Here is a 12,279-nt window from a genome sequence, read left to right on the forward strand (position 1 = left end):
ATTTATAACTGCATTCTATGACACTGTGGCAAAATACTCCACTACAGCCTGCCTTGCTCATGGTATTCAATACATACCAAAAGGAAGGATCAAAAGGCAAGATCAGAAAACCTGAAGCATGAGCTCCTAGATGCTGAGCACGTTCTTGAGGATCTATTTTCTTGCCTCTTTACTTTTCCATTTACAGACAGGTTTCCAATAATGACCTACAATGCTGAACTAGATAAACCTTGATCTGGACAAGTATAGTAGTTCTTAACTAAAATTGTTTAAGGGTCACCACCAAATGTAGGAACTCGGCAAAATAATACTGTGGTTGGGTGGGGTTTTTTGGCTTCTTCAGTGGTGCTTCTGTAATAAGCTTCTTCACGTAAGTGAACCCTGCATTTTTTTTTTTATTCAGTCTGTTCACTGTTGGTTTCATAATACTCTGTCATGAAGTGTCATTTATATTGGAAAATGTCACCCAAGTTAGCAAACATTTCAGAGAGCTCATAATCCCGTAGGGGAAGCAAACACAGCAACTGAAAATTAAGTTATCTACGATTTCTGCTAGATAACCCTCCCCTCCTCCAACCAACCTAGAAGGATCTGGTCCTAGGGAACACTGAAAACAGCAGGTAACATCAAGCACTGGTAGCAAAGGTCAACCACATAGCTGAGCTCCCATCCATCGCCAACTACTGCGTTCCATTTACAAGAACACAGAGGTCCAGAATGAGTATCCAGTTTAAAGAAGCGGTCCACGTTTCTACTCATTTCAAACCTACCTCTGTAAAAAAAGGAACAGAATAAAGCTAAATGAGCACATGCAGAATATACCAAGATTTAAGTATTACTACAGGCTTTTTAGTATTTTGTCTTTCTCAAATTCTTGCGATTGTAAAATAAACCAGAATTACCTGAAAGCAGAAAGGAGGACCAAGGCCTTTTCTGACTTACATCCCTGTAAAATACTGTCAAGTTCATTTAAGGATTCCATTTGTATGCATTACACAAATGAAAAGAGGAACTGAAAAGAGTTAGTTAGAATAAGCTGACTGGAATTTTTCCGCTATGAGATACATCAGTCATTTAAACTTCCCTGTCCCAGCTCCCTATGGGGTGCCCAGCTCCGTCGTGACAATATACTGAGAACCAGAGTCACACCCGGTACCAAACCCTGCCCTTCTGCCAAACCCATCACACCCTGCAGCGCAACCTTTGCTAATCCACAAAGCCTTTTCATTGCATTTCTCACAGCTGTATTTTTTTCAATGCAGAAATTAGTTAGCCTACGTTATGAACTGCTACATTCTGCGACGGACAGCTTTTCGTGTAAAAAGGAGAGAGCAGTGTTCCACAAGATAAATGGTTTTAAAATTCTATTATTTGGTGGGGTTTTGTTAGCTTAATGCCCCACCTGCCGGCCGATGGCCAAATTACAGCGTGACAGCGATCAAAGAAGTCACATGTCTATTATCTGTCACCAGTGGGTAGCTATATGCTGCCATGGCAACCGGTGCAATTCAATGTAGACGATGGACTGCACAGCTGGGTCCACCACTGTGTGACGACTAACATGCAGAAACAGAACCTAGATGGTTATAAAACAGACGTCAGGCTAGGATTTTTAATATCCATCCAGACTGAACACGCAAGTATCACAAAGCATAATGTGAGTAAGAAATACTACAGAAACAGTGAATTCGCCAGGTCTCTTTAGTCTGTAAGAATTCGTACACCTCCAGCTGCACCCAGCCCGGTCACCATACTGGGCTAGGTTACATTCAGGTATAGTTTTTCAAAAATGGATCAAAGGGTCTAGGAAAAGAGATGAAAGTCAAGGCTTAAAATATAAAAATAATTTCAGTCTCATTTACTTGAGAACGCCGTTTGAGAGAACGGTTTTAAAGCCTGACTTATGTAAAGAATGAGTACAGTCTACTGCTCACTTAGTAATGAAGCCCTCACTTGGTTGAAGGAGCTCTGCTTGCATTTAGCACTGGCCTGAGTTTTAGGACCTGCTTAGCAATTTGAAAAAGCACAAATAAGGGACCTTTCAAAAGCAGATGTACCTGTCTGTCACGTCCATCCCTCCCGAGCTCAGGAAAATAGTCAGTGGCCACCTGCTCAGCTATGCTGAGACACAAAATGTTCCTGCAGCGGCCCCGCATTTACACAGGAACCTAGAAAACGTTCCTTCCCTGGACATACAAGGATCTGCTAAGGTGTCAACTCCAGGATTACCTTCTATTTCAATCAACTGACTCCCCAGCTCAAGACTCCTGAACCTCTTGCAGATATTCCCGCATGGAACCATTTGCCTAAAAGACTGCTAGTAAAAGCTGAGCAAATACAACGAAGTTACATATAGCAAGAGAAGTCAAAAATCCATACTGAGGCTCCCCTCATCCCAGCAGACACGTTTAGCACTGCCTCAGTGTAAGCAAGCAAGCTTTGGGGAGGACCGTCACGCACCCCAGCAGCTCCTCATCTCCTAGCACCCCAGCATCCGTAAGTGCTGTGCACCTTACCAAGTCCCCAGAGAAAACCATGGCAAAACAAAGCTAATCAGCTCAGACTTCACAATTTAGTAGCAAGCAAAGCATCACTAAAATACGATTTCTAACGCTTGACTACTATTGAACCTCTTTTACCTTACTTTGAAAAATCTGTTTTTAAAAGCTGTTAACAGAATCGCACCGTTAATTGATGAAACCTCCACAGACCACCCAAGAAAACAAGTATTTCCCAGGTCTGGCTGTCTTCTAAACCAGGGAATAACCACTGCAACAGTAAGGTAAGCACAGCTGACACGTTAAGTTAGCTACTGTAACATTCAAATAGAAAGACCACACAGACACATTTCCCTATCAAAAATAATGAAGTCCAGCGCTTACAGGATATTTTATCAATAAAGATGTCGTTGCAACATTTTTCCTTAGAAAAGATTCAGCAATTTAAGTTGCTGAACTATATATAAACATCTGTACTAGTGAAAGTAGAATCAGGAGCACTAAGCAAGCAACCTCAGCTTCCATTCCTAACATCTACTACTGTATTGGTAACTTTTATCCACACAAGTGGAACATTAGGAATAATGGAAAGACCCATTTCTTTTTCTTTTTTAAAAAATGTTTTCTATTCTGATATTGTAAGCAAATAAGAGCCTATTTGCTCAAAATAAAGGTAATGAACAGCCTTGACTTCAGTGACAGCAAGGGAAATCACGTTCTTAGTGTAAGGTTTTCTCGACATACTACATATACATACCTTTATATGTGTGCATATATATATACACACACACATCGACCAACGATGTTTTCAGCTTCACTGCTGTTTGGCATCTCTTTGCATGATCCTTTACCTGCGTGAGAGCCCTCTAACGGCTACAGAGCAAACATCCTCTGTAGCAGAGAAACCTACCTGCAAATCGCAGGGCAGCTGCTCAGCACGTCGGGGCATCGCCCTACAAACCCCGAGAAGTCCAAAGGCGATTTTCTCCCAGTAACAAGTCTCTCTCTCCCACAGACTACCTTCAGAGATTCCCACGCTAGTAGGTGTGTAAAAGAAAGGAAGACACTTTAACAGTATGTCAAAGCTTTGCAGGGAGAAAATTAGAAGGGCAAAGGCCCAACTAGAACTTCATGTGGTTGCTGCCATCAAAGACAATAAAAAAAATGTTTCTATAAACACACTGGCCACAAAAGGAGAGCTAAGGAGAATCTCCATCCCATATTGGATGTGGGGGCAACATAGTGACAAAGGATGAGGGAAAGGCTGAGGTACTTGATGCCAGCTTTGCCTCAGTCCGTAACAGTAAGACCAGTCGTTCTTGGGGTACCCAGCCCCCGAGCTGGAAGACAGGGACAGGCAGCAGAATGAAGCCCCACAAACCAAGGGGAAATGGCCAGTGACCTGCTGTTCCACTTCAGACACACACAGGTCTGTGGGGCTGGCTGGGATCACCCAAGGGTACTGAGGGAGCTGGCAGAAGCGCTCAATGAGCCGCTTTCCATCACTTATTGTCGCAGCACTCTCCAAACTATCAAGCTGAAACAAGTTCTCTACCATCTCATACCAGCACACTCTTCATGCCAGTCCCTCTGCTGCCTTCTCCTCATCCAGAGCCCGGTCTCTCTTCTCTTGCTTCTGCCTCTCTCCCTCTTCATCAGCTCTCATAAGCCTCACCTGCACCTTATCTACATCCACCAACCGGCGGCCCCTGAAGCCCACCCACAGCTGTATATTGTCAATGCTAATTAACCAGCTTCATTCCTCTACAATTTATCAGCAGTCCTGCTAACCCAGGAGATCCCAGGTGACTGAAGATTTGCAAATGTGACACCCATCCACAAGAATGGCCAGAAGAAGGACCTGGGGAACTACAGGTCTGTCAGCCCAACCTTGGTGCCAGCGGGGGTTATGGAGCAGATCATCCCGAGTGCCAGCACACAGCACGTGCAGGACAACTGGGGGATCTGGCCCAGCCAGCACTGGAGGACAAGGCCAGACCCATCTTGAACGGGGCAGGGGAACAGGAATGCAGGCTCCAGTGCACTGTTTGAACTGCCAAGGAATGTGAACAGCCAGCTTACGAAAGTACCAAGAGGAACAGGTTAACAGCTACCAACTTAAGAGGGCGTGATTACACACAGCCCAAGGAGGAGTGTCACAGACCCACAGGTACAGTACTGCCCTCCAAGAAGTACCTCTAATATTCCACTGTACCAGAAATATACTGATTGTCCAGTAAAGATGCATGCTGCAGTCAGTGTACTCAGAGTTTGAGAGTGTTTTTTGTGATTTTAATTATGCTGCAAGTGCTAGAGCAGTTACTGTCTGGATAAAGATACCGCCTTAGTTTCAGCTCCAACATCCTATTTTACTGTGACATTTCTAGACATTTTTGAACATAAACCCCCTCCTCATTACTGCACTTACTAGAGCCTCCTATCCTTAAGCCAGAAGAATGAACCGCCCTTCTTGTTTGTCTCAGAAGTTCACACCACTGGGGAAAAAACACAATCGCAAACCCACTCCAACGACTTTATTCACAGCAGCTAAAGCCAGAACACTCAAGGAGTGAGTCTGAAGAATCTATCTAGGCTGTAAAGCCACTACGGTAGTTTTTTGGGTGGTGGGAGTTGGGTTTTTTTGTTTTCATGATGTTATTGTTTTGGTTTGCCGTTTTTTTAAGTGCATGTTTCATCTGAAGAAGCCATGATACTTACTCTTTATAGCCTGCATTTTTTTATTTTTTTTTTTTAGAAAAAAACCCTCTCTCAGCTACATTTAAGTGGCAGACATTAACGCTTTTGAATTGCATAACATTTATCCTAAAACACTGGTCCATCAAGGCATCCCTGCAAGGAATACAGACTGTATACGTGTTAAGAGGACTTTACAAAAATCGGTTCCATTAAGGCATGCAAAAGAAAATCCTGTGAAATACAATTAAGGGAAAAATCCTTTTGTTTCTCTGTAGCATTCAAGGATCAGGTCACCTTCATGCAAAACAGAATTTAGCATCTTTGTTTAACACACATACCTAGAACAAAAATATTTCCATTTTGACAGGGAATTAGAGTCTGTGCCAGACAATCATTCTAATGGAGATCCAAGAATACCATCTGGCTGGCTGTCTCATTCTAGGAGTAATTCTGTCAGGTGGCAAAGCTTGTATTAAAAAAAAAAAAAAAAAGGGCCACAGAACCAAGCAACTCCCTAGGACACTTTGGGTAAGAACCCTGAAACAACTGGCATAGTTCTGTAATACCAAGTAAATGCAAGCATTGTCTTTTTTCTATCCTGTCTGAACTATTTAAAGAAAATCATGTCTTAGTATTTCAAGGAGACTTGCACGCTTTTATACATGAATATACATACTCTGTGCAAGCAAATGCAGACCCACACACACTCACTACTGCCTACTAGTTCTCAGTTAACATGGTCCACTTGATGTGATAATAGAAGTAGTACAAATTTGCAAGAAGCTCCAATCATGCACCTATTTTGGAAACGCCTTCAGCTATAGCCGTATTAAACAGATGTTTCAACTTTTTGAACACAAGAGATTTACCTACTGGTTTTGTGTTATGCTTATAGGGTGCTTCAAAAGGACGTTAAAAAATTCACGTTCCTAGTTATAACTTGTTACTTTTACTGGCATATGCCACAAAATGTACAATTCCCAGATGGGAATAAAAAAATTAAAGTTTCCTATGGGTGAGAAATGGCTAACAAAACCAGCACCACATGATGTAATGGAAGAGAAAATAAATGGCAGTCATAAGGCCTGGGCTATGCGTTTCACTGTGGCAAGCCTTCTCGCTTGCCTGTAAGAACACTTCGTATCCAGCATCACCACAATCAGCTCACTCACCAGATGGTCCTATGGGGAACACTTGGTCAAATAAACATCAAATATGCACTCCATGTAGCCATCGTCTGTTTTAGCTCTTTTTTTGGTGTTGAGACTTTTCAATGAAAACTATACACAGGCACTTTGTGTTTTCTTATAGCTGCAGCATAAAGCCTCAAGTACATGGCAGGGCAATCAAGCCAACTAGAAACACATTAAGGCAAAATGAAATTTGCATTTGCAAAGAAACAATTACCTTTATCAGTAAACTGACACCACAGTTTTAACAGCCTGAGGAGGCTGTTTAGGTACTGAAAGCTGCAATGGAATAGGTGTCCTGATATTCAGCAAACTCCAGACAGTTTAATTGTCTAAGATTAAAAAATTATAAAGAAGCTAGTAACACTGAGGTTAAGTATAGTCAGGCTTACCATCTTTAAAACAGTAGTCTGATAAAAACACGGCAAATTGATATTATGGGAACACTTAACACTATCTACAGTGACATGGAACAATCCAAGCAGAGGAAAGGTTAACAGCTTTGCTTTTTCACGTTGATTTATGCTATCAGAACACTGGCACAATTCTGCATAAAGTAGCTCCAAAACCTGTAATCATTTCCTTCCATCCATCCATCCTCTCCACCCCCTCTCCCCTGCACCGCCCACTTTCTTCATTAATAAAATCTACCCAGAACACCCCTGAGAAGCAAGTCTTTGGACACGTTTCATGCTACAGCCATATCCCCCTTAAGAGTCCAGAACTATAGCAGCACAGATCCCTTGTATACATTCCAGTAATATCTAGTTCCAGGTAAGTCTTTTCCTAGCCATTACATTACACTTCTAAACCCCCTGGAAATTTGAAGCAGAACACACAACCATATTCAAATTCATGTATACATTTTCAAGAGAAGCGTAATATCCTTTGTTGTCGTCTGGAGAGACTGAGGTGTTGGGAGTAGAATCAAGGCAGAGTCGAACCCAACATACAAGACTAAAATCTCAGTTCTAATCTTTCAAAACTGCAGCTAATAACTATATAAAATGAAGTTTGTTACCACAAGTTTGTAGTAACCAGTATTCTCATATAGGGCAGTAAGTCTTCAATAGCTTCAACGAGTCTTTTATGCAGTATGTCTTTCCCAACGTAGCTTAAAATTAACTCTACTATTGTATTACCATGTCACTAAAAGTTCAGGAAGCCAAGTCAAAAATTTATTTCAATTGTTTCAAAATACACAACTAAAATCTACATAATTATTAAAATAGTCTTGCAGATAGTCTTTGATCAACAGTTTGCATCACATAGGCACATTTTAAATGCAGGTTCTCACAATTTTAACACACAGGTACTGCTAAAATTTTTCAAGTAAAATAGCATACTGTACTGAGTAGCTAATACAACTAATTACATCCTTGCATCTTAAATTACATATAGGACTTTCAGGATTCTCGTTGTTACTTGCACAAAACTAGCAGTAATGCTCAAGACTGCAAGCACAAACTCTTGTTAATGAACATAGCCACATTGATTAGGTAGTCTAGAGACAACCAGGACTTAAAGGGCTTCAACTGAGTTACAACTTGATGTCTTCTGTTCCACTGATTAAGAGCTCAGTTTTAAAGGACAACCTCTTGAGCAAATTACCTCTTGGAGTTTAAAAATTGAAGTAGTTAACTGGTCAGTATTAAGTCACTTCAACTGTGGTTTTAAAGCAACTAAATGCAACATGCAAACTGTAAAGCTCAGAAGAAAATCCACAGGCAAAACAGACAAACCAACAGTGTTTTCCCCATATCAACTCCTTAACATTCCAGTTAGTTATCAGGGGAAGCATGCAAGTGATTAATAAAACCTGCTAGTCTGACAACTCTTACAACTTTAAACTTCAAACTACTCAAGCAAAAACAACTGTATTAAAGCAGGTAGAACAGGAACTTCAACTTGAAGCAACACTTTGAAAAATATTCTACTGCATATATAGTGCTAAACTCAACCGTAAGAACATCGAGTTAACGAATTTAGATACTTTCAAGTCTTCGTTGATCAAACACTTTTGAGTACTGTTCTTCCTTTTCTGAAGTGATGCACCTTCCTCTCCTGGAATAGGATACAAGAAAAGACAGGAAAAAAACATCCTAGACAGTAACTACAGCAACAGAAGTTTCATTCAAAGCATCTCAAGAAATTCTGTACTCTATTCAACCCCACCAAAACTGATAAATACAGGAGTACTGAAGCTGTTTCAGAGTGCATATGCCTAGTTCATGTGTCTTGTCCTTTTTAAAGGAGGAAGCAAAGTCTTAAATATAACATTGATAAACAACAGAAATTAAACAGCACTCTGAACAATCAGGAACTGCCAGTCTACAAAGACTGAATGCAGAGCAAAAATATGATTACCAGCTATCAACCTGGACTAGTCTTCTGGCTAAAGCACAGACATTTTACAGAAAGCATGAAGAACCACTATCCACAATGGGTACTTAACTGGAATAAAGACTATCAAGGCTCAAACCCAACATCTTCTATCCAAACTAGGGATTTGTTTGGATATCCAAACGATCCAAACACTGCCCCTTCCAACATTCTGGCTCTGAGAAATGATTAGCCAGCCTTATGCTCCACGTGTCTGTGAGCTGACTGTTCAGCAGTCTTTTTCATGCAGTCTTGATTAAATCCACTGAATTAGTTTCCAGCATAAAGCAACTGAGCCATGAGAGCCAAACCCATGCATCTCAGCGCATGTACAAGAAAAAAATTCAAAAGACATTCCAGATATGAATCCCTTAACCTTTATGGCACCCTGTAGGTAAACAAATCAAAAATCCCCTGTGTTTTAGGAATTTAGTTTTGCCTTCACTACATACCTTAAAATAGTCTTCTTGTGATACAAAGGTGTTCCTCAGACGGTTCTCAGGATTAAAGAGACAGGATACTACTGTTTGTATGCTCCTGTCCACAGACTTCTGAAATACAGTTATAGGTGCATCTGGTAACAACACTGATTTTCTTAGTCAGCCCACTACTAACAACGTGCGTGTCACAGGGTTTACTTTGCATTCAAGGTGCCATTCAACTGCCTTGCATTTCCTAAGCATTGTTAGTTTGTTTTTTTATAATCTTTTAATCTCGGTAACTTATCACCCTTAGTTGTAGCATCTAACCAGTGACACGCTGGTACAGTTGTGGAATACACCAACAGATGAAAACTGGAAGTCTCCTTTAGAAAACTGAATTCAGAGCCAATTGTTGGCCAAAGAAGGGGTCACCTTCCACAAAAGAAGGTGAAGGGAGTAATGATTCAGGTGTTCAAAGCTTGAGATACATCTGCGTAAGGATAGAAGCAGTGCTACCTGACCTGCTTTTTTAGTACCTGCAAATTCTCAGCAGATTAAGTGAAGCCTTGTCACTTAAAACATTGTTGTACTTCAGAATCAGAACACAGACTTTATATGGCCCTCAGCACTATGGACAAGCACTAATAGTTTCAAGGAAACACCTGAGGCTTCTGAAGATACACAGAAATCAGATACAGTCGATTGAGCAGCTGGCTGAAGCAGCATCTATAACCTTAATTTCTAGGACACTAGTCAGAGGCCCTCTTCACCAAGCCACATAATCTTAATATGCAGATTTCTGGGAATGGGATTTATGACAAACACCGAAGTTCTGAGAAAGCACTTACCTTTTGTGGACTGTCAGCAGATGACCGCAAGGGCTCTGGAACAGCACACTCTGTCTGTATGAATTCTGGATCCTCAGCACATTGATAGCTTACCGAACTATAAACCTGTGTAGTTCATTAAACATTGCAATGTTTCAGTAACACTGGGAAAACATGCACTGTTTGCTGTCACTAGTCCTCACCTATTCATAAGCTATGCCAACTTTTATCTTCACACTTTCCAAAAAGCTTCATGAGTGGGGGAAATAATAAAATAGATCAGGATATACAGCAAGACAGTTCTACTTCCTTCCAAAAAGGATATATTCTAAAATGTCCTTTTTTTCCCCCCCGCTTTCCACTTGACAGTTAGCTCCTCAACCCAGTTCCTCCATGTATGAGTTTTGCCATCAAGCATATTAAGTAATGAAGGTGTTTGCTGAGAATTCACGACAACCAGCAGCTAATTTCAAGAGGTTAAGCACTACAGTCAAGTGAAAGAAGGGAAAACAAAACATCTACCACCACTACCCTTTCAAGAAGTTGCTTTTCTCTACACAGTTCCTTTTCTTGTTTGAAGTTGCCTTTATGCTAATAAAATTTTTCCAAGATTTATATAGGTCTAGAAAAGCACAAAGCTTCTTACGCTTTTTTAAAAAACTCTCCCTGCCTCCCTCTGCTTACAGTGCAGTGTTGCAATTGGCAACCCAGTGTAGAATTTCATTACAATAGCTAAGAAACTGATAAAGCAGTTACTCTTTAAGGAAACATCCTTCCAGATGCTTCCAGAGAGGACTGGCAGCTGTTAACAGCCAATTTTACCAGGTTCTGAATTGCAGTTAAGCATTCTACCTTTTCAGGGGCAAGATGGTGGGTTTGGGGGTTGGGGTTTTTTTTTTTGTGTGTGTCATCATCCCTCCCCAAAGTAGTCAGATTTACACAGACTTGACAGTAGTTTTCAGTTTCTTGCAACATCATTCTTAAAGATGTTATTTTTGATTATACACACCACAAGGTACACCAACACCTCAAAAAGCCCTTCAACACCGGAACTGTAATTTCAAGCTGATTATATTGCAAGATACAGAAGCCTAAAATGTTAGCCGACTATTCCTTCCAAGCACCATCCCTAACCATCAAAAGGGGTATCATATCTGACCTTGTCACAACTGGGGCATAAACCACATTTACAAATGGAAATTGTGATTATCCACCCCAACAGGCAGGTATAAAGCAGCAGACTGAAAGATGAAGTCTTCTACCTTATGTGCCCTCTTTTAAGTCTGCGTAAGGAAAGATACTTGGTGACTTGCTTAACTGAGATAGTTCTAGAACTGACTTGCCTGCTCCTATAGTCAATCTTAAAACAACTAATGAAAACCACCAGGCACACCTACTCTAGCAACTCTTTGGCTTGCCACCATTTAATTGTTAAGCGATATACTACAGCTGTATCATATTATTCATGGATGTTACTCAATAGAAGTTATTTCAAGCCAACAGGGTCATCGGCGTATTCCAGTGACTTGTGAAATCTCTCAAGTCTGTTTCTGCCCCCATTAAATCAAAGGTAGTTTTCAGTAACAGAAATACAAGAGTTCCCATTAAAAAAAAAAGATGCTGCTTCTCTGCTGAGAAGCAGAAAGCAAAGCTTAGTTTACACATGACTGGAAGCGAGAAGGAATGAAGTATTCTAATATGATCAGAGACTGAATTTGCAGATGCATGCAGGCAGAAATACATATGCAGAAAGTTCCACTTTCTTCATTTTTCTCCATTTTACCTTCCACACATTCTACACACATCTGCTGGGAACTGGACTGAAAAGAGTATCATTAAGAAAATTACATATTACAGCTTTTAGACACTTAAAAGAGAAACTGTACTAAATAAATACAGTATTATACCCAAAGAACACAAAAATGCCTAAGACACAAAGTTCCAACACTGTTAAAGAAATGCACAGGATTTCTTTTCCTGTTTTGTGGATATCACCTGCAAAGTGACTGAATTTTGGGGGTTTTTTTATCATGGGTCAGTTTACACAGCACCAAGCCTGCTGGAAGAGAGGGTTCTCCTGTTTCAAAGAGGGAAAAGGACTCTAGGTCAGGTGTTAGCAGGGTTCAGTGAGAAACCTTTAAGCTAGATTCAAAAAGGTAAGGGAATAAAACCAAGTGTGTTACAGATGCGCCTGGGGCGGCATGGAAGTGTTGGTGCATCTACACCAACAACCGAAGCATGGGCAACAAACAGGAAGAACTGG

General features: G+C 40.8%; 1 protein-coding gene across 1 annotated transcript in view; it reads right to left on the reverse strand.

Annotated features, from left to right (window-relative positions):
• Positions 1–7,549: 7,549 nt before the first annotated feature.
• Positions 7,550–12,279, reverse strand: part of DAZL (deleted in azoospermia like) — a 37,469-nt gene continuing 32,739 nt past the window's right edge. The window contains exons 9-11 of the mRNA XM_056338560.1: positions 10,038–10,142; positions 9,220–9,318; positions 7,550–8,449 (exon numbers count right to left, since the gene is read on the reverse strand). Coding sequence (XP_056194535.1) covers positions 8,396–8,449; positions 9,220–9,318; positions 10,038–10,142 — 258 coding nt within the window. The 3' untranslated portion in view covers positions 7,550–8,395. The remainder of the gene's footprint in view (positions 8,450–9,219; positions 9,319–10,037; positions 10,143–12,279) is intronic.

Source organism: Falco biarmicus, chromosome 4 (assembly GCF_023638135.1).
Source record: "Falco biarmicus isolate bFalBia1 chromosome 4, bFalBia1.pri, whole genome shotgun sequence".
Taxonomy (NCBI): domain Eukaryota; kingdom Metazoa; phylum Chordata; class Aves; order Falconiformes; family Falconidae; genus Falco; species Falco biarmicus.